At 41.8% G+C, this 21,985-nt stretch overlaps 1 protein-coding gene and 1 long non-coding RNA gene across 5 annotated transcripts; one reads left to right on the top strand and one right to left on the bottom strand.

The window, feature by feature from the left end:
- Nucleotides 1-4,742: 4,742 nt before the first annotated feature.
- On the top strand, nucleotides 4,743-8,073 carry LOC138110376 (uncharacterized). The gene is made up of 3 exons (XR_011150900.1): nucleotides 4,743-4,951; nucleotides 5,409-5,533; nucleotides 8,015-8,073. It is a non-coding gene; the product is annotated as an uncharacterized lncRNA (long non-coding RNA).
- MOSPD1 (motile sperm domain containing 1) lies at nucleotides 6,190-20,630 on the bottom strand. Of its 4 annotated transcripts, XM_069015165.1 has the most exons (7): nucleotides 20,115-20,184; nucleotides 19,057-19,217; nucleotides 14,889-15,145; nucleotides 14,638-14,713; nucleotides 11,703-11,929; nucleotides 9,602-9,763; nucleotides 6,190-7,221 (listed from the first exon to the last, which is right to left on the bottom strand). In XM_069015165.1, exons 3-7 carry the CDS (start codon nucleotides 15,040-15,042, stop codon nucleotides 7,190-7,192), a joined length of 651 nt encoding a protein of 216 aa, XP_068871266.1. In that variant the 5' UTR covers nucleotides 15,043-15,145; nucleotides 19,057-19,217; nucleotides 20,115-20,184; the 3' UTR covers nucleotides 6,190-7,189. The 4 variants fall into 4 exon arrangements, with proteins under 4 accessions (XP_068871266.1, XP_068871267.1, XP_068871268.1 ...); XM_069015166.1 differs by lacking the exons at nucleotides 19,057-19,217; nucleotides 20,115-20,184 and adding an exon at nucleotides 20,552-20,630; XM_069015167.1 differs by lacking the exons at nucleotides 19,057-19,217; nucleotides 20,115-20,184 and adding an exon at nucleotides 20,395-20,472.
- Between the last annotated feature and the right edge of the window lie 1,355 nt (nucleotides 20,631-21,985).

The following is a 21,985-nucleotide window of genomic DNA, read 5'->3' as shown; positions in this document are numbered from 1 at the left end:
AAATCTGCAGCTCACTTGCCTCGTTTTCCTCGTGCAGTGCTGTCTTGCAGGTCTGTGACAACTCTAGGAATAAAGAAGAATAAAACCAAACATTTTTTAATACAAGTTATACGTATCCCTAGTTTATACCTAGAGGAAGTTGTGATGAAATAGTTTGGAAGACAGAAGCTACTGCTGGCTAGTGGAAAGTACTGAAGGTCTTAACTCTTGGGAAGAACTGGGGAGTCTTTGTGTTTTGCTTTAATAGGGCAGTTAATCACAGAATTATGGAATGGGTTGGGTTGAAAGGGACCTTAAAAACCATCTCATTCCACCCCTGCCATGGGCAGGGACACCTTCTGGCAGACCAGGTTGCTCCAAGCCCCATCCAACCCCGCCTTGAACAGTTCCAGGGATGGGGAGTCCACAACCTCTCTGGGCCAATTAATGCTGTTGGAGGAGAGTGAAATAGTTATTTGTCTGTATCCGTTCCTTTCCCTGCTTTTGCAAAACAGAAATTGCTTTGAAATTGTGGAAAAGCATCTCAGTGTTTTATCTCCATGTCACCAGGAAGCTTCACCTTTGCACCCTGGAGTCCGGAGACACATATATGTTTTTTTTCCACTGAAATGAAAAATTTTGGAACCAAGTTATGCTCCAGAACATGTATCTGGATGCAAGGATGTTATACAATGCACATAATCAACCCTGTACTTGTCTAGTAACTCATGCTTTTAATATTGCCTCTGCTTCTCTCTGGGATTCTGCCACAAATGGCACCTTCCAAAAGTCACACTTGTGTTTGGCACTTGCTTGGGCTGGTTGAAAATTATTCTGCAGGATTTGTTGGCAGTTAAATCAGATCTTGGGCCACTGTGTCTTCCTTGACAACTGATGGGTGTTTTTCTTCCTTCCACCTTCTCCAGAGTGACACAGTTGCTGAGGGAACGTCAGTAACGGTGCCAGTGCTCAGGGGGCTGTATTTTTGGAATGAGCCCTTCAGTGGTTGCTGCATTTAGCCAGAAGGATAGATACTTCCCTCTGGAAGAGAAGTACAAATGCCAGGAAAAATGAGCCTGTGCCTCAGCTAGATTGACTTGCAGGGTCTTCTGTGTGTTGCCAGTGAGGCAGGTGACCTGAATGCTCAGCTGAGCAGCTGCCCAAGGTCCTCCTGTGAGATCAGGGTAAGAACTTAATCTGAAATTCTTTCTTTTCACCTTTTTCTATAAAACTTGAGAGTAAATGATCACCAACCCGTAGAAACAAAACAAGTCTCCAAAGTCTGGTGAGACTGAGATATTTCCATTTATAGATGTGTGCTGTGGTTCCAGTATCAGTCCTGTGTTTGTGAGTCCAGCCCTGCTATTGTGCAATGATTTGCCAATAAAGCGACTGGAGGGACCTCCAGCACTCCATGAGCTTGAGAACAGCTTGTGCCTCCCTTAACAGTCGTCATTTCAGAAATGTTCACTTTATGCTGTTGTATTCTTGCATATGTTGGAGTCATAACTTATTTACTTAAAATAGAGAGCTTCAGGAGTCATAATTAAACTGTGTGAGCTCTTCCTATCCTGTTTTAAGCAACCTTTCTCATCACCAACAGGCAGATGGAGTTTAAGTTGATCCCTTTTCTCATGGAAGCAACAAGTTAAAATATTTGTAAATGCTACTGAATGTTTACAGCTACAGTACAGTAATTGAAACCTTACTGATACAGAGAGGAGTGCTTGGCAAGAATCCTTTTCAATAACTGGGTGCAAAAATTGTCACCTCAGGTTCATTTTCTTGGGGTGATTGTTTTACCTGTACCAGTGGAGCCTTGCCATTTCTGCATATCTGGTGGGAGCATCCTTGTTTGATAAACTTCAGAGCAGTTGCCAGTCAGGCCAGGCCTTGCTCAGGAGATGCCTTTCCTCTGGCATGGAGCACTCGAGGCAAACACCCTGCATCCCAAAGACCCAGACCCCACACACATGCTGAGACTGCTTCCACCACTGGGGCTTTGTGGTAGAAGCACAAGAGAGAAAAAAATAAACCACTGAAAGAGAATAACCTTGTTTGACTTTCAGTAGCTGGCTTGGGAGCAGAAATTTCAGAAGGGGGAAGGAGTCAGGTGCATTTAAACCAAAACCAAACACAGCCTCAACATGCCTTCATGCTGGCTCCCCTGTGTCTCTCAAGGAACTGGTGGGACATCCCCAGTGTCACAAAGATTCCTCAGACAAATCTGGCATTTATCAAATTTAAAATTCTTCTGTTAGTTTCGTTTCTTATTCTTTTGTTTCATCAGAGCCTTAGAAAATGCTTGCTATTTTAAGATTTTCTTCAATGACAATAATTGTTTGTAAACGTTTAGAATTTTGCTGGATGTCAACCCAGCTAGGAAGAGCTGCTCAAGAGGAAGCAGGTTTTGCTGCATGGACTAATCTTTGGAAATGTGGTTCTCCTGGTTACTTTTTGTCCTTGTGTGGAGAAAAATCAAATCCATGATGTGCATAGCACACGTTGGGGTTTGTGGCACAGAAATCGGGTACCGTGTTTTCTTTCAAGCAGTTTAAATAAAGCAGCACTGAAATCGCTGCAAGAAGCTTCCTGCTAAAAATACACCAACATCCTTTCATTTTAAGTGCATTCACTTCAGCAGTCAGTTTGGATTGTGGAGATTCCTGGCAGATTCTTGAGGGAAAGGCGCTAATGGGTTTGGTGATGTTGACAGAACGTGGGTTTCCAGAGCCCTACTGCAGTTTTATTTCTCTTTTTTTTTGTTTGTTTGTTTATGTCTGTCAAAGCAAATGCTCATCTAATGCCTTGATGTTCATACCTCGAGCCACTGAGTGTGCAGTTTTCTGGAGAAGAACACTCTCATTTTTTTACTGTAAATCATATTTTGCTATTGAAAATTTTATTGCTAGGGTTTTTTTTTTTTTAACTGGAAACATGCATTTAAGTTCCATTACAGGGCACCTGTTACTTAGCCTTTTTCCTCACAATGAGGAGACACCCATAGCTGTAATTGTGGTTGTGCTCTTGCTTAAATTATTTCTTTGCAGTCTCTGCTGTTTTGAAGACCAGCATGGTCACTTTGCCTGCATGTAATTCCAGATTATATTGTCAGCATGGTCATACAGCTTTGCAGATTTCCAAGAGCTGATGTGCATTAGCTACAGCTCATTATCCAAAGTAAACAGCTCATTAGCGTTCAGAGGAGAGCTTCTATAGAAGACAAAAATACACCCAAAAGTGAGTGTATGCCATTACTCGGCTTTAGTTGAGACACTGCAAGTGTTGCCTGCCTGTGTTCATTCCTCCAGCTCTCCTTTTTGGAGGATGCACTTGTTCTCCAGGCTCCTTTCACTGAGGTCGCTATCTGTAAATGGCTTTTGCTGACTGTGTGGCGATGGTTTCCCAATCCTCACCAGCTCCTGTGGGGCAGTAACAAGTGAGTGATGGGCTGCTGGCAGCAGTGAACTTCATTCTCCTTCAGTGATTTCTGTCTTAATTTAATTTCCTCAGGCAGCACATTATGCCTGCAGGAAAGGGACTGCAGCACTATTAACTTTGGCTGTTTCTCCTCCAGTTCTAGTGGGAGATGGTGCCTTCCCTACACTGCAGTGAGCAGGTGAGTGCCCTGTTTCCCAGGGACACAGGAGGGAACCTGTTTTCCACGGCCACTTGGCCCCTCTCTCTGCACACAGCTGGCAGGAGGGTCAATACCAGGATTGCTCAGGCCTGCATGCTTTGTAGGGCAGTGTGTTCCCTTCTTTTCTCTGCCCAGAGGGGCTTATGCAAGGCCAGAGGGCAAAGCACCTGAGCTGCTCCAACTCAACAACTCAAATGCCCACCTGGCAGAGAAAATGATTCAAGGTTTTGGGGGTTTTTAAGGCCTCCTGTACAAGGGGTTTTTTTTAAGACCTGATCCTTAAATTTGATGATGCCCTTAGTGTAAGTCTGAAGTGTGAGATTCACACTCCTGACAAAGGAAAGGGGCAATGGAACTTTGCATTTATAAAGGAAGCTGTTACAAGGAAAGTGACGTATCTTAAATGTACATTGACAAATGAGGACTAAAATACAATGATTTATTGCCAAACCTATTTGGCAGCCTCTTTCCAGTTTAGGCTTGTTGGTTATCAGATACTTGTACATAGGAGGAAAGATGAAATAACTTATGATGGGATTTGACAGCTCTTAATTAGCTGATTTCAGGATTTCTCTGCTTTTTTTGTTGAAGGCACAGTTCTGTGCATGCGCTTCTCTTGGAGCTGCTGCAAATGTCCCTGTGGAGCTGTTTCTAGAGCAGTGACTGTTCCCATCTTGCAGCAATGCTCCACTGTCTTCCTGGGGCATGTCTTGAGACATGTCAGCAGCAGCAACTCAGCTTTTCCCTTTGCAGAGACTGATTTGTTTCCAGGTGGTGGCCGTGTGAGGGTGCCAGACCTGCTCTCTGGGGCTCCATCATCAGCTGTGATCCCTGGTGCAATTAACTGATTCCCTGAGAGCCCTGTCTGTCCCTGGAGCTCTGGAACAGTGCACTGGGTCTACTGAAGTTTCAAGCACATTGTGATTCACTCCTCTAGAGAAACAGGATCATCTCAGGATTTTCTGATCTAGACAAGTGCAAACCACCTAGAGAAGATCATGTACCAAGCCTACAGCAACAGGGAGTGACGCTCCCCAAAGTGATCTCGGCAGCATTCCCACTTCCTGCTGCCAGCACAGCTCGTCTGAGCTATCGGTGCCATAGCAAGTGCTGGGTAAACACCAGGATTGTTTCTACTGGATGATCTCAAAGCCCTCCCAACTGTCTGCTGAAAATATTTGCCCATTGCAAGGAAATGACTGTTTGTTTGTGTTAGGAGTCAGGAACGGGAAATGACGTACACAACTGTTTTTCCTGGTGTTTCTAAGAGGTATATTCACTGTCTCGGGTCTTATTTCCAAAGGCATCCAGTGTTTCCTGCAACTCTAGTATGTAAGTACTAGAAGTATGTGCATGCACATAAATATATATAAAATCAGGAAATACCTCACAAATCTTGTGTATCCACCTGGTAAAATTTTACTGGTGCCCTGCTATGACTATGCTGTAACATAATTTGATACATTCTCCCTCACTGCTGAACTGAAACCGTCCTCAGGTCTTGTTTTCCCAACTGGGATAAACCTGTGATTCTGCAGTGTGCTGCAATCTCCCTGAAGGAGAAAGCAGTCAGAATTCACACTTGTCATCCTTATTTCACCCAAGTACCAGTTTTATCTGCATCTGCTGAGTTATTCTGTGCATTTAATCTTTTTTTTTCTGTGTATTGCTCCTCGCTTGCTTTGACAAAGAAGTGGTCCACTGTTTTTAGTCTTTTTGGTTGACGATAAATTTTTGTTCCTGATTTCTTTGGTCAAGGTGTTTTTTTAAACCAATCATTTCTCTTCAGATTCCTTGAAAACAACTGCTGGCATCTGTGTCCTGGGATCTCCCTTCTCCACACATGTGCTGTCCTGCAGGACTGAGGCAGTTCCAAGTGTCAGACCTGGTTACAGTGACTCTGAATTCCTACAGGTGAGATTGTCACTTCTGTACTTCTGCAACTGTCCAGGAAAACATGATCCCGGTCCATGACTGGAACACGAGGATATAGGGGAAAAAAGGGTTCGTGTTGGGCTTTTTAAATCAGCTTGGGCACACCAAAATGTTTAGCCAGGCTGTTGGGTGCTAAGATAAGGTACGACATGGTGCTTTTATCTCCCCAACTTCTGTTCCATTCCCTCACCTTTCCCCATGCAGCAGCAGGTTAAACCACCTTGTGAAAATCAGAATTCACAGTGTAGGTACTGAGGAACAGTGAAGCTACAAGAACAGAGCCCTGCAGTGGCAGGAAAACACTGACCCAGCCACAAGCTCAGTGTTGGAGGGAAGTGCTGTGCCTGCAGCACGCTCTGGCACACGGTCTTCTAAACCAGCTGGGAACCTTTTTTGGTTTTTTTCTTAATGACTGTTAATGTTTGACTTTATCATCTGATGCTGATAGATGACACAATCCTTGTTCTTCCAAGAATCAAACTGAAGTAGCATTGTATAAGAAAAATTGTAGTGGTTAACAACTCTTTTCAACTTCTTTTTCTCTTTTTTTTTTTTAAGAAACTGTTTTTTGCAGTTTCTTTGTATTTCCATGATTAAGCAGAAAAGTGACCCGTAACATGCAGGGGGAAAGAAGGTCTGATTTCCAAACTTTTTTATTCATATCAGAGCATACTCTATAGACTTCTTACAAAGATTTGTCTGTATGAATCCAACACCATAATAGAATTAACATCTTGACAGTGAAATGTTAAATGAAGGGAAATGCTTGTTGGATGAAACAAGATTAATGTTCACCTCAAATATGAAACTGGCATTTAAGCAGAAGTTTCTGATAGAAAAGAAGTCTCTGTGGTAGCTGTGGGGGGAGGGATGTAGAGAAATGCCTTTGCTATTACACTTAGTTTGGTCTCTAAAATAGAAAAAATGGTGAATTTTGTATTAGTATGAGCTTGCGTTAATGTCATTTCCATGCATCCCTAAGAAATGAAGGGGTCTGATTACAGAATTTGATTTACTGTCTACAATTGTGGTACAAAATGGCTGTTGCAAGAAATTACTTCCCCAGGTAAGAAAATGAGCACTCGATATATTGGTAATGATGAAGTAAGAAATTTGAGAATTACTTCTTCACCTAAAATTCATGGTTTATTTCATAGTTTCACTGATGGAATTTTTCATTTTCTTCAATGATCAGTCACGACTCTCACCTCTCTGGTATGTATATACAGAAGTGTTATGTGCCAGCCTTGGCAGGTACAACCACAAACCAAATGAGCGTTTTTACAGAAGACAGTTTGCTTTTATAGTGATCACGCACTGATGTGAACATAGACTAAAAATAACAAATGTTGTTTTAATAAGGATTTTTTACAGTAGGCATAGATATAAAAGTTTTTTCAAATTATTTTCACAGGTATCACTGAACATTTCATAGCTGTCTGTTACAGAAGCACCGCAAAGTGCTTTGAGTCTTTCATTTATTATACACAGTTAAAATATATTACACTTCTGAAGGTATCTTATATCACTGAACAGTTTTGCTAGCATCTTAATGAGCCAAATGGGAGTAAAAGGCAGTCCACATTCATGATGTGAATATACAGTAAGGTGTTAGACATCCTATGAACTCATTGCTCATGTTCTCAAAATAACCATGGTGATGAGACCTGAAAGACAAGAATTAAGAACTAAGCACTTTGATTTCACGCAAAATAAAAGATTTAAAATAAAGAGTTTACTCTGCCACAGGCCAGAAAATATGGTAAAAGTGCATAAATACATGCAGAAAGCATCTATATATACACTTAAATATTAGAAGTATGGCTCCAAATTTTGTTGTAGTCAAAAAATCAATGCTGAAGTGTGGTGCATGTAATAAATGAATGTCAATGAAGATATAAATACTCCAAACAATTACTGATCTCTCTACTGGAAAATCTTAACACTGAACTTTTGACTTGGTAAGTGTAACACTAGCACCTAAACCCCATTTTTCTTGGGGGCCAGTTATGGGCAGTGTCATTCGAATGCTGAATCATCAGTAAGGCAGATTAGTTGAAGGCTCCAAGGCTTTTTTCTGCTCTGTGCATAGTAACTGATCAAAGACCAGTTTTACACAAAGGTGTTAAGCTTCCTTGTCAGTCTGCAGAGGGAGCTTTCAACAGACTCTTTGTTGTGACCTTTAAAGAGGGAAGAAAAAAAGAACTGCTCTGATAGAGGTTAAAAACAATTAAAACCAGATGAAAACAGGAAATAGGGGCTAATAAACTTACTCATGACACACTGAAAAGTTAATTTTAATTACGTGCTGATACAGGAAAAAAACCCAAATCTGCAGTTCTTAGCCATGGGTTATATTGCACAAAGTAAGGGAAGAACATAAGGGGTCCCTGAATTCCAGCCTTATGTAACATCAAAATAACAATTTATCAGTTCTTGGGCAATCTCACTTTCTTGCAGGCTCAGATGATGTCACTGTAACAGCCTTTCACTTCAGAGAGCTCGGCTAAAGCCTACAGATCTCACCATGGATAAAGACATTTCTGAGACTATTTTATCTCCTGCCACTCCATACTGATGGAACTTGGCTACTTTATGAAGATGGTGAAGGCAGAAGCATGACAGAACAGAGCTGCAACATTGCCTTTCATTAGATCAGCAATGTATCCCTTAAAGAGGAACTACAGCTCAGCTATTTATTTAGGTCTGTATTGGTTCAGACAACCAGTGCTCCCACAGCTGCTGGATCCTTAGCTTGGATCAATTCCATCATCCCAGATGAACAGCAGAGGCTTCTGGAAAACAGCCTCCACTTGTACAGGGACTTCCAGACAATAAAGGGTTTAACTCATTTCTGTTAATCAAATACTTCTCAAATATCATATAGTCCTGTCAGTGTGATATAACAACCCTTGCCAATTGGATTTGCTCCACAATGCAGTTGTACTTCCTTGTGGAAGAAAGTGGTTTCAACTTCTCAAGAGCAATTGACTTTCTATATGAGCAAGAGTTGCACACAAAAGAATCTGTCCATGAACACTAAAAATGCTGCCAGCAAAGAAGTCAAAACCTGTCAAAACTTCATAGGCAATCAAGAAACAGGTTCAGTTGCTGCAAATGTATAAAGTCAAAGGGCTTAAAACTGTAGCTGGCACAAGCAGAACTTGGAGTCATTTTCAAAAGCAGAGATAAAAACAAAGTGAGGATTACTGCAAGGTCCGATCTGAGAATCCATCAGCATCAGTTTGGGCAAAGAGCCACAAGTGAGATTTCAAACCACTTCAGCAGATGGACCTTTGTGAGTCAGCAGAGTGTGCATGAACCAACAAGAACTTGCACTTTTCCCCATGACTACCTCACCTCTAGCTATCAGTTTGAAGCTGCCTAGCTCTTTTCCTTTAAATCCTCATTTCTGCCAGGTAGTGGGACAGGAGAACTGAGTTTAGTGTGACTGTTCTTCAAATCTGAAATAGTTATAGAGAAACAGTCATAACAAATGAAATGTGCAACTCATCTATGCTGGCTAATGCAGGAGCAAGTTACAAATCAGGAAGAACTGTGGATGGTAGTGGTCTCAGATAGGGTTTACAACAACTTACTGCTACACGTATCAGCTGCTTATTAAACAGGTACTGAGAATGAAGCCTTAAAAAACAGCTCATGGGGGTTGGAGGGAGAAACACAGTAACACATTCTACATTCTGCAATACAGTAACTATTGCAATGCAAGAGTAAGAAACAGCACATTCTCTTCAGGTTTGTTGGCAGATGACTGTTGCTGGCCCATCATCAAATAAAGCTGAAATTAGCATGTAAGGGCCTGTGTGCAATAGGTATCAACTCAAATCTGGTCTAAAACACAATAACTAATTTACCCTGCTATCACCATGGCTGCAAATTAAGATCTAAGCCAAGATGCAAAACAAAATGTAATGTGGTGTTTTGTCTCCATCCAGTTTCCTGAGGCCACTGGCAAAGACAGGCAAAGTTTTCCAGGCTCACAGAAGTTGCAGGAAAATGTTTATATATAAAGTCCAAAGTGCTTACCTAAAACATAAGCAGCTACTAACTTTTGATTCACACTTAAGTGGAGGTAGAGAGGCACCAGGGATTCCATTTCCCCCAATGTAGGTAGCATTAGTGCTGCAACACACACTACTCCAAGGAAGACTGTGAGTAAACTCGGTCCCGATGAGGCAGTTCTGTTTTCTGAAAAAGCAAGACAGCACCAACTGTAAGGAATATCTGAATAATATAAACATTAAATATTCTGCAAAAATGTCTGCAGTACATGGGAGCTGAAATATCCTCAGATCTTCCTTTTTGCTCTGGAGTTTGCAGAGGGTGGAAGACAACTCTTAAACCCACCCTTCTAAACCTTCTGCATTCTGCGGTGGAGGAGGCTGCTCCCTGTTCTGATGCTGGAACTTGTTTTCACATGACTTCCCAAACCCCTCCCTTCTGGAGGAACAGAGCCTGCCAGGCCCAGTTGCTATATATACACACTCAGGACAGCTGGATGTCTCAGCAATGCTTGAGGTTTCCCTGTGCATCCTGACTCCATTCCTTGATATGTTCCTTCAGTGATCAGTAATCAATCAGTTAAGAGCACTCAAAAGACCTGCACAGGCAGGTAACTGCTCACACCTCCTGAATAAAACCTGCCTGCAGCAGAAGCACAGGTTCTTGGGCCAGATGAGATCCCCTTCATTCTTTACAGGATTCAAGGGCTACACCTGAGCCAGAGTCCGTTGGGATGCCAAAAATTAGTAAAATTTAAATCTTACTCTAAAAACTGTGAGAGTGAACCACTCTGACAGTTCAGGATTACCAGAATAAGGAAATGCAACCCACAGACAATAAAGACTTCCTCATAGTCTTTATTGCCCTGCACTTTAACAGCTGGAACTTACTCAAAGGCCTACTGTGTCATCTTTGAAAAGAGCTGTTTAGATGTTAGCTGAATACCTCTAACCAAATCCTTAAGACCCATTGGAAAATAGCCAATGTTTTTATCAACTTCTCCTATCCTGAGTGACTAGCAATATGTGCTCTATTTTATTTCCAGGTTGTAGGTTACATGCAAATACTGCAGTTTCTTTATTTACTGCTTTTCTGTAAGTAAGCAATATAATGTAGTCAACAAGGTTTTTACACAGAGAAATAGCATTTGGATTAAGACCAGTATCAGATTGTTCAGGATGGCTCAAACCTCTTTCCTGGAACAACTATCACAGGAACATTTTGTTCTGTGACCCCGGAGACCTTTGTAGGTTTGCTTTAACTGTGTATCCTACTAATATCTGTTATGAGGTTTCTTTTAATAAGAAGTGTTTCACCAGCCAACAAACTCAGTATAAATAGTGAAACAGATTCATTTTAACAACATGAACACTCTCAAGGAGCTTCATCTGTTTTCTGGAATTGATTTGTTGTCCTGCAAAATGTAACAGTGACAAGAACATTTCAGTATAAATCAGTAAAAGTAACAAGAATGTAGACCATCAAGAATCAGTTTAGATTCATTTCAGGTACAACTTGACACTTTTTATCCTACCCCTTCAATTTAACTGTCTGGCCCAGGTTTTCAAGACTCTTGATTCACTTCCTCAGGTATGAAACACGCAGTTTTCAGCCACCAACTGTGCTTTTCTGTTCTTGTGGGACAGACAAAGGAATGGGCGGAGAACAAGGAGCACTTTAGAAGATGTTCTGACAATATTTCCTGCTCATCAGGAAATGGGGGATTAAGGGTTTGGAACAAACTCAGAAGGGGCAAATGCTTTTAAAGAGTTCAAGGGATAGAACAACTATCATCCTTTCACAGATAAATTCCCATTGTCTGTACGAGAACTCCTGGTCCAGAGGAACAGTGGATGCACTCTCCAAGGTATGACATGCAAATACAGGGCAGCAAAGGGTCTTTCTTGATTGATCAAGACAGCATAAACAGCATAGCCACAGTTTGGGTTCTTGTGTACTGTCATCCTCAAGTGATAAAGACATCAGTCTTACAGGTACGTAAAAAGAATTATTTTAAAATTTATTTCTGTTTATATTTTAAAAATATTTTAAGTCTAGTATTTCTAGTCACTAGAGCTATTCAAAACTGATTCAGAACACAGGAGGGGTAAAAGATTTCAGCTACCTGGTTGACACAAAGTCTGCTCAAAAAAGACACTTTCAGTCAGGTGTTCTTTTATTCGTTTTTCCTCCTCTTCCTTTTGCTGTTGTTGTTCCTTTGCAGATGGAAGCAGAGTAGCAATAATCTCCTTTTTCCCTAATGCTTTCCTCTGGCTCTGCTCAGACACTTGGAGACGGAATTTATCTATGACACCATAGTAAGAAGCCCGAACATCTCTGTGACGAATCACACTGCAGAGAAAAACAACATTTTCAAACAGATGTACTACTAAGAAGCATGTCCGTTGTGGAATTATATCCTATATCACAAAGTTTGCCCTCTGTTCCCCTCCTCCAGATAAACTGGAATAATCCAGACCTCCATTACCTCCTCCATCACTCAATGTTCTTGAAGATTTGATCTTACCTCCTCTCCCTCCCCCATCTCCTCTCAAGCCCATCTTTGCCTCAGTCTGAGGCCCAGCTGCCAACTGATGAAGCAACAATTATCTGAAAGATGCCTCTTCCTCCTGTATCAAAGTTGTTTGATGCTGGCCAGTGATTTTAAAAGGTATCAGGGGACTAGAGTGAACAGGGAAGGAAAGGAGCTGGACAGGTGTTTGGCAAGCAAAAGTCCAGCTTCTTGAGGAAACCAGGCTCAAAGCTTTAAAATTCTTTCTCAGAAGCAAAATTCATTCACTCTATGGACAAGAGTCAGGAATTTTCAAAATCAGAAACCCACCATTGAGAGCATGTTTGGAACCTATAAAAAGCACAGCTTTAAAATAGTACTGATCAACAACAAAACAAGACCTCTGAGCAGTGCTGTGCTCAACTGCCTCCACTCTGCATTCATGATTCATCATGAGAATACGTATCTAGCATTGAAAAGCTGCAACACTTAGGTTTTGAAGTGTATCAGCTCTTAGGGTAAATAAGGATTTCAACTATTTTTCCAAACGTTTTTTTGTGAAAGGTTACTTTGAGTTTCTAAGATAACAGCAGGTAATCTGAAAAACATGCGTACAAATAAGAAGGTTGCCATCTCATGAGGGGAAAAAAATGACTGTACCCTTAGTAACATAGGATAGTAGTCTTAAAATTGCTTCAAGAAACCGACCTTTGTGATAATATATACATCAAAATGCTGCAAGAAATGGATTTTTGTCTTTTAGTCTTCATTTAAAGGAACTATATCACATCAAGATATCTACAAGCATTAGCACGTAGCCAGTGCTTGCAACTGGTATCTAGTTTGAATAGACTATTCAAGACAGAAACAGAGACCAAGTCATCCCCTCAGCAAGAGGGCTGCAGTGATGTTTTACGTCACTTCAGAGGCAAAGGAGTGTGCCTATGACAGGCTTTCAGCAAGTGGAGTGTTGACTGGGCAGCTGCCTTCACTAAAACAAAAAGCCTTTTCCCCCCACAACCTTAATTCATACAGCTCTCAGCATATCAGCAGAGCAGATCAGCTCCGATTTCTTCCTTTAACACTTCCATTTAAACTGGTGTTCCTACTCCTAGTACCATGGTACTAACTACCAACCTAAACAGAATCTTTACATAACACTGTGCTAGGAGAACATGTATCTGCTGCCAAGCAAGGAGATATTTTCTGCAGACCCTGATAAACAGATACATTCTCCTGTTTCTTTTTAGAGATCATTGCATAATTGGAAGCTCTGTAGAATATCTGTTTATCTGGCAACTGGCCACACTTGCATAGTACTGCTCATATCCTAGCAGTAAACAGTGTCCTTAGACAGCAACCACTGGAATGGGATGGGGGGTTTTGCTGCACAAAAAAATCCCCTTGGAACATGTGTATGTCTTATTTTCCTTTATTTAATAAAACCCATTTGTTTAACCAAATGAATCAAGATTGTGTAAATATCTGCTAAAGACTGGAATAGCTCACTGATACACTGGTATATTCTGACCTGTTTTGTTCCATTTTTAGCATTGTTGCCCCTGCTCACTGAAACTTTCATAGAAACTAGTTCCATGTTTTAAATTAGGCTTTTTTTCTAGTTCCATGTTTTAAACTTCCTTTCTATTTGGTGAGTCCTTGGAATTTTTCAAATTGCACCTAAAGAAAGCAGTCTACAGGAATAAAGAGCCATTCCCCAAGCACACATATTTATCAGACAAAAGGTTTCTGTATATGGCCATTTGTTAGCCAGAGATTCCAGGTAGTGTTTTACAGTTTGAAAAATGTCTATTCAAAAAGTTCAGTCTGCTCTTATAGGTACTTCAGACTTTCTTCAGCTGTATCTGTACATCAGCGCAGAAATAATGTGGCAAATAGAACATAAAGAGAGTTGGTCTATTTTAGCTTATACACCTACTCTTCTTCAGCTTTCAGCAGCCTACAGACCCTGTACATTACTGTGGTCACTTAAGCAGCCTCCTTCTGTTCTGAGTTACTGGGTTGACACCTGACAGGAGAGACAAAGGGAAGACACAGAGATCTGAGAATGAGAGGGGTGGCCAGGTAGGCAAAACTACCTTTATTAACATGGCCCAGGAACATGTGCTCAGTAGAACTGCATACATTTCCATTTTGCCAATCTGCAAACAAGTATTTCTCACAAACAAGTCCCAGCCCTGGGGGTTTTGCTTTTCTTGTTATTTCTAACAAAAAGGTGCTCTGAGGAGTCTCATATTACTCTCATTCCTGGTTTACAAACTACCTTACAAGATGCATTTACTGGCATTTTATACTCGAAGACAAAATTAAAGAAGGACATATCTCCAATATCGTAATACCTCTGCTCTAGAGGGAAAGAATAGCAAAAATCAGAGCCACAAGTATACATGAGATTATGAAAACATATCTTTATCCAACTTGTATTTTACAACATGCATGCTGCCATTTACAACCTCTTAAATAACAAAAGAAATTAAGATAATAAAATGTTGTATATTAGGAAAAAACCCAACCAACTTCTACTTACATATCAACACAGCACTGAGGCTTCACTGCACCAGTAGCATCCACCACCGCATATTTATTTGGAGTAGTACAAAGAACTGCAAGGAAAAGGACAGAAGTGGTAACAAATAATGAATTAATACATCACCAGCTTCATCAACAGATACATGTAGAGACACGACTTTGGTTTTGTCACAGATACGATTTGTTACATGAATTATAATTGGAGATCACCAACTAACCCTTAAATAGAACTTAACCTAAGAAACCCACCTTTGAATTTTAAGGCAAACTCATAGGGGTTATATAGAGTCAACACCTGCTTGTGTGTTGACTGGTCATCTGCATAAAATATAAGTTCTGTAGGAAAAACAAAAACAGGAAGATTTCCTTCCACTAACTCTGGCTGTCTTTTTTGTTGCTGCATTGGCACTGAATCCTCCTTGCTGCTTCTTGTGTTCTTATGATTTTGTATCCTCAGAGACTTCAGTTTTTGAATCGTTTAAGAATTCCAAAGCATTTTGGCAATTCTAAAGGAAAAAATGGGAAAAAAAGAGAAAAGGCAAGAAGATTATTTCCATAAGTCTATACTAAACTGAGGCAGTTAACAAAGGTGTAAAAATATAAAACGTGATGCTTGATTATGAATCTACTTCTACTCATGTTCCTTCAAAAATACTGAGAAAGACAAAATATTTGCACTGGGTTTCCATCTATTTAACAAACTGTTGTAAATAAATGGATAAGCACCTCTCCAGTGTATTGTGGCAGCATTTGGGGGCCCAGTCCATGACTAGGGCTGTTTATGCTGGGTCTCTGCAACACAAACCAAACGACAGCAAAAAGAAATCCCATCCTTGCCTCAGAACACCAACACCTGAGAAACATTAGGGCAGAAATGAGGAAACACAATGACACTGAGGCAGCAGGAGTCACTGTTTAGGCAGGAACCTTTCCGTAGGGATAACTTCCCCGGAGGAGGTATAACAAGTTAGGAATCTTCTCAACTAGGCACTCAGGTATGTCAAATCCCAGGGATTCAGAACAAAGGAATGGGGAACACCTTCATGTCTTGTTCAAACTACACTCCCTGTTCCAGCTGCATAGTTACAGGCAATGAATGGAAAAATGACTGGGATGAGTAACACCAAACAGATTTGGGATTTACTATTTTATGAAGAGACTACAGGTTTTCTATCACCACTGCCTCTAACCAAAGTATGATCCCCCCCACAGTTCTGTTTTATTTTGAGTGACATTCCAGAATTAAACCAGAACCCATGATCCAACCAAGAAACAATCCCAAATATAATTCATAAAATAGAATTAAGGCCAGACTCCTCAGCACACATACCATTGACTTTACACATGACAGAGAGAACAAAGTCTTCTCCTCTGCCCAAAAACTTCATATTTCACTGCAGCTTCTATAGGTTAATTATCAAACTGAAGGTGTCCTTTGAGGTCTAACTTTATAGTAAAAAATATTAAAAGAACAAAAAGTTCCTGCTGACTCATTAGATGTCATTTCCACTTCCCATAAAGCTTTTTAAAACAAGGTACATTTCACCTATTCTCCAGCCCAATACACTGGTTTAGTTGCGCCTTAAAGAATTTAGTTTCTGAAATTTCTAGCAGCAAATAGCCCAAACATTATGAACAATCAAAAACAAATGCTTTTTTCTGCATTCTAAACATCATGATGATGACATTTCCAAGCACCAGATACGTATTCCATACTTGAAACATGACACACATTCATGTGCTTACTAAAGTATATCTGTCATACCATCAGATTTACAGGTTCTGATTCTTATTCACAAACGAAGCTTTTAAATTTATTTATTTAGTTATTAAAATAGCAAATTATCCCTGTAGAATCTAAATTCATGGGTCTCACTGGAATGTCTTTCCCCATGATCCAGTTTCTTTTCAGAGTACAGGTTTATTTCCACTTCACTGAAATGATACTAATAATATTCCGAAAACAAATCCCCAATGATAGTGTTCCAAGCTGATGTTCTGTTACCTTATTAAGAAGAGCCTAGAAAAAGAAATGGCTCTGTAAGTGGCAATTTGGGTTCTGAGTGCTTCTTGGAATTATGGTGAATCCCTTTTGTTTCAGAAGAATCAACAAACTCTGGAATGACTTTGTACAGCAAGTGTAAGTATTATTTCTTGAACAACTTCATGTACTATTGCAAAGTGAGTTTCATTGTTCCATTCAAACATGTTAAGACTATATGAAAAGCTAATATGGAAGAACTGCTGGCTTGTAGGAATACAAAATAACTTTTGATGCTTGTCATAGGCAGAAGATTAAAAATTATTTATTTAAATTTCTTTTACCAAAGTTAGCTCAATGCAGTATGCAGTAAGAATATGTTGGAATCTTTGGTTCTCATACCTATCTACACTGTACACATCATGTGTAACAGAAATACAGGCAAACTTTGACATTAACAAAAGGGATTTTTTAAAATAAATGTTTTAAGCTACCATAAAACCAACAGCAAGCTACTGCTACACAACTTAACTGACTATATTTAATAAAATTTTCAAGTATTATGTATAATAATCAGTATTATTTTGATGCTTTAGTTTTTTTTTTAAACACTGCACATGTTTCATTCCAATTCCTGGCTTCATATCACATCTCCAGTTTCTTCAGCTCAGTCCATGGCAAGTGTTCAGTGTCCAAAACCCCACAATTCTCAGTATCAGTGGAGGTATGCATCACTACGCCTACCAACAGGCTCATTTTTGTTACACATCTGTGGAAAACAGTGCACAAACCTCCCAGGATTCCACAACCTGCATGTGGAAAGCCACCAATCTTAAAAAAGTATATCCCATTATTGCTTCCTTTTCCTATTTAACTTGGCTGGATGAGGAGCTACTGCCCAAACTGGCAAAAGTTATGTCTGGCAAACCTGGACCTATAGTAGACACATTTACTGATACAGCAGTGTCATTCAGGGGATAAATTTCTGGATTCCTAAGCAAGCAACTAGTATCCTTTTTGAGACAACAATTTTAGCTTAGAAGTCACCTTGCTGGGACATCTCACCAAGTGACAGTAGCAAAAGCACTTTTCCCAAAGACTGACTGATAAACCACACATACACTAGGGAAATGTGATCGTTTAGTATTGATAGTCTTGATAACAACACACCTTTCCCATCAATGAGAAACTGCCAACACTTCTACAGATAAAGTTTGTATCACCACAACTTCTCTGCCCAGATTAACCCCACAGCAGCTCTAATGGTGAGAATAAGGTCACGTACCCCAGACAGTACATGAACAGAAGCTTGGCTGCCACTCTTCTGCACCTCCACTACAACACAACCACTAAATTTTGTGGTCAATAGTCACCACGATTACTTGCAGCACATAAAGGTAAGCATAAACAAGTCTGTCCCAACCCAGGATCTGTGGTCTCAGGCCTGTGATTTGCACTGCATAGATGGGCTGATCCCAGCAGCGCCAATAAAATTCCCGCAGGAGCAGGGATCTGTCAGAGGCAACACTGGCTAGGGCCAGCATCTAACACCCGAACAATGCCAGCTCATTTCCCAGTGCTCTTTTAAGTCCTGACAAACAATTGTCACTGATATTTTTCCAGCACAATAAGGATCTTTCCTCCCTGAAGTTACTAAATATATACTGCTGGTGTCACAATAGCACAGCTCTGCCAGTGTTTCCTTTGAAATCCCTTTCTTCATAAATTTAACTTGACAGAGAAAAACACGAAGTGAAAAGTAACTTCTCTCTAGGGTCAGAAATAACATCAATTGTGATTTGTTTTTACTTAACAAGTATCTGCTGAATAAATAAATCAACTGAGGAACTTTTTTGTTCCCATTTTAACTTCCAACAACCTCATCACCATGGCTTCCCAGTGCATTTGTTAGTTGTTTTTCTTCATAACAACTGCAAATAACTCTACAGAATGTCATCGGGTAAACACTTCATTCAGAAGAAAACCTCTTTACAGTCATGTCTTCACACTCCTGTTTTAAAAGTTGCCTAATTACAGTGTAATCTGCTTTTGTTACATCTCATGATTTACCCCTTAAATCTACACAAGTCTTTCTACACTGTATACTCAGTAAAATTGATGCCTTTTGAGTGCATATTTACAAAATAAACTACAAAGTCTTCTTCAAAATTCCCTCCCATGCCAAGCTGAGCAATCACTTTAAGCTACATGCAAATGCAGCACAGGATCTAAAGCACTCCACAAACATTTTGTTTCTCCAAAATGTTTTGAAGGCCTCAACTCGCACTTATGCCAACCAGTGTTTAAACTACCTGCAATTATTTGGGAGCGTCACCCAATGAGAGCGCAGAGCCAGTAACCAGGATGGCTGGATTCCATTATTGCTAACTCTGTCACTTGACACTCCATGACCTTGAGCAAGTTGGTTAACCTCACCTCAATTTGCTGATCTATGAAGGCACATACTCTGCAAAGTATTTCAGTAGGTGGACGGTCCTCTTTGAACTGGCAGAACTGCTCTGACACTTTGCAAAACTGCTACTGTTTACCCCTTCACAGGATGATGAGAAATGTCATCAGTAACTCTCTCCAGGATGCTGTAAAATGAAATAGTCTCAGAGCATTAACTACTAGCATGGATGACCACACGCATAAATCATGCTGATACTGACAGCAAAATTGTCCTAATGGACCACATTATTTTTTTCAATGCTGAAAAGGTGACTAATGAAAGGAAATATTCAAATGCAACTAAGAGGTATGAAAAGCAGTGAAAAATTAAGTAACAGCTGTGCGTTGCTTCTGATCCATTCTGCTACAGGCTAACAACAATCGTAGAGAAGACATTCAAGGGCACATGTGCTTCAGTCTCTATTTTCTCACTTTCAGTTTGTGTTTAATGCACTAAACTGGCCGATTATTTAAACGTGTACTGCGCTCATTAGAGCTGCGTGGCCCCAAACCGCCTCAGATTAACAGAGGGGAGCACTCTTCCCTGGGAAAGCGACGGGAGGAAAGGCGTTCCGAGCCGTGCCTACTGCCGGCAGGGCACGGCGGTAGTTGCACACTCTTAATTGATCCTCTTTGTTCTCCAACGAGGAGCAGCAGCGATATGGGCTGAGGCAGCTGCGCGATAACGGCGCCTCCCGCAGCCGGCTCGGCACCTCCGCGCCGCCCCCGGCCGGCCCCGCCGCACCGCCCGGCCCGAGCCCCGGCCCCGCACCGCTGCCCCTCGGAGCGACCCCCAGCCCCACAGCCGACCCCGCACTGCTCGGAGCGAGCCCCGGCCCCGCGGGGAAGCGGCGCTAAGCCGGGGCCTCAGAGTGCGGCCGCCGCCCCGCTCCCCATCCCGGCCCCGCCGCGCTCCCGCAGGGCCTGCGGAGGGCAGCGGCGGGAGGCCGGGGCCGCGCGGGCCGGGACAGGCCAGGCCGGGGCCGCGGATGTCGCTCCGCTCGCCCGCCCCGTGCCCGCTGTCGCCCCCCGCCCCGACTCACCCGCCCGGGGCCGCTGGTGCGGGCTGGCGCGGCGCCCCTTTGTCCGCCCGTCACTGCGGGCAGCGCTGGGGCTGCCGGGACCGACCGGCCGCCGCCGCCGTCGCGTCACCGCCCCGCCCGCCGCCCGCCCCCGCCGCCATGTCGGGGCTGCCCCGGTACGCCGAGCTTCGGCGGCCTCGGTGCTGCGGGGTTCGGCGCTGCTTTCCCCGCCCGGGCAGCCCGGCGGCACCGCCGGCTCCCCGGGCAGCGGGGCTTGTGCGGCCGGCCCGGCGCCCCTCACCTGCGGGAAGGTGTTTTTTGATGATACTTCATCTCATCTCACGGTTCCCGAGGTCTGACCCCGTCCCGGAGGCGTTCCTGCCCCTCTCCCGGCTCCCGCTGCGCTCGGGGCCACCGTGTGTTCTACCCTGCGGGGTCTCAGAGCAGCTCGGGCTCACCTCGATGCCGCCCATCGCTGGCAGGTCCCCCGGTGGAAGGGTCGGCCAGTGTCACCCCTGGGCTGAATCAGAACAGAAGTATTAGCGAGCCGAACATACAGCCGTGACCGTCTGATCATCCAACAGGACGCCTTAAATGGGACACAGTGTCCCGGTGAACACTTCCATGCTGTTACCTTTATCCTGTATTCCTCTTATTTACTTAATGTGCTTTCATTCAATTAGGCTGTTTGTGGACTTCAGCTCGTATTATGCATTATCCACTGTATCGTCTTCCCTTGGGTTTTTTTCCCAACTTCCCCTCTGGATAATACAAACAAATCCATGTGTAATCACCACCCAGTATCATCCCGAACGTCAAGATCTTTAATGCAGCAAAATGTTTTTGTTGCAAGTCAGATGGATAATTAAGGTTTATATTGAGCCACCCAGTACAGGATTGCAAAATCTTTTACCCATTACCAAGCTCTACCCCTCAGTGAAATGAACACACATCCGTGTTGAAATAAACACAGCAGCCACGAATGTTTCACAATAACAACATGAAACAATCCAGAACAGGAAGTAACATATTTTGGCTATTTAAAATCATGGAAGACCTTAAAGAAATTCTAAAAAGTATATTTTCTAACTTAGGCAAGATGTGTGTATTAGCACTCACCTTTTTCTGCAGATGTAATAGTTCATTAAGAAGTTCAGTCTTACAGCCACAAATTACATAATGTTGTTAAATTATTATATATATAAATTATAACCTTGACAGAATTTCTGAAAATGTATGCAGTGAAAACTGGCAAAAATATTTTTTTTCTTGATGAGTGTAAATCAGTTCAGATTTTAACATGTTTAAAAATAAACCGGAATTCTTGTTTTTAAAAAGATTATCAGAATTCAGCCTGTCAGGATACGTTCAGAAATTATTATGATTTTACTGAGAGTTAATCCAATGGAGGGTGTTCCTGACTTTGGAAACCTGTCTCAGGAGAAGCAGCAGACATAAACATGCTTCAGAGATATTCAGATTAATAACAAACAGAATGATCAAATAAAAACATAATCTAAAATGGCTAGGCTTAAAAGCACATTAATTAGACAAATTGGTATTTTCCAGTTCATCCAGTTCATTTACAAAGAAAGTTCAGACTCTCTAAAAGCAGGTTTTATGTCCGCCTCTGTAAGTTTCCCAGGATCCAACTTTTTTCTGTCACACATTTGATAAGGTTTGCATCCACCTGTTGAAAATAAGGAATAGTGCTGGTCTCCTTCCTCTCCCACGCATCGACCACTACAGCTAGTGTCCAGGTTATTTTGTGACTTTTAAAAGCCCTGCGTTAACTCCAATTAAATGTGAAAACTTGTATGCGTGCGAGTAGGACTCGGTGGTGTTCTGTCCTTGCTGCTGGTGCTGACGCCTCGGAGAGCACAAAGCCCCAT

The sequence above is a fragment of the Aphelocoma coerulescens genome, chromosome 4A (assembly GCF_041296385.1).
Source record: "Aphelocoma coerulescens isolate FSJ_1873_10779 chromosome 4A, UR_Acoe_1.0, whole genome shotgun sequence".
Classification (NCBI taxonomy): Eukaryota; Metazoa; Chordata; class Aves; order Passeriformes; family Corvidae; genus Aphelocoma; species Aphelocoma coerulescens.
Note: the sequence above shows the minus strand (reverse complement) of the source record. Positions and strands in the feature narration are given on the sequence as shown.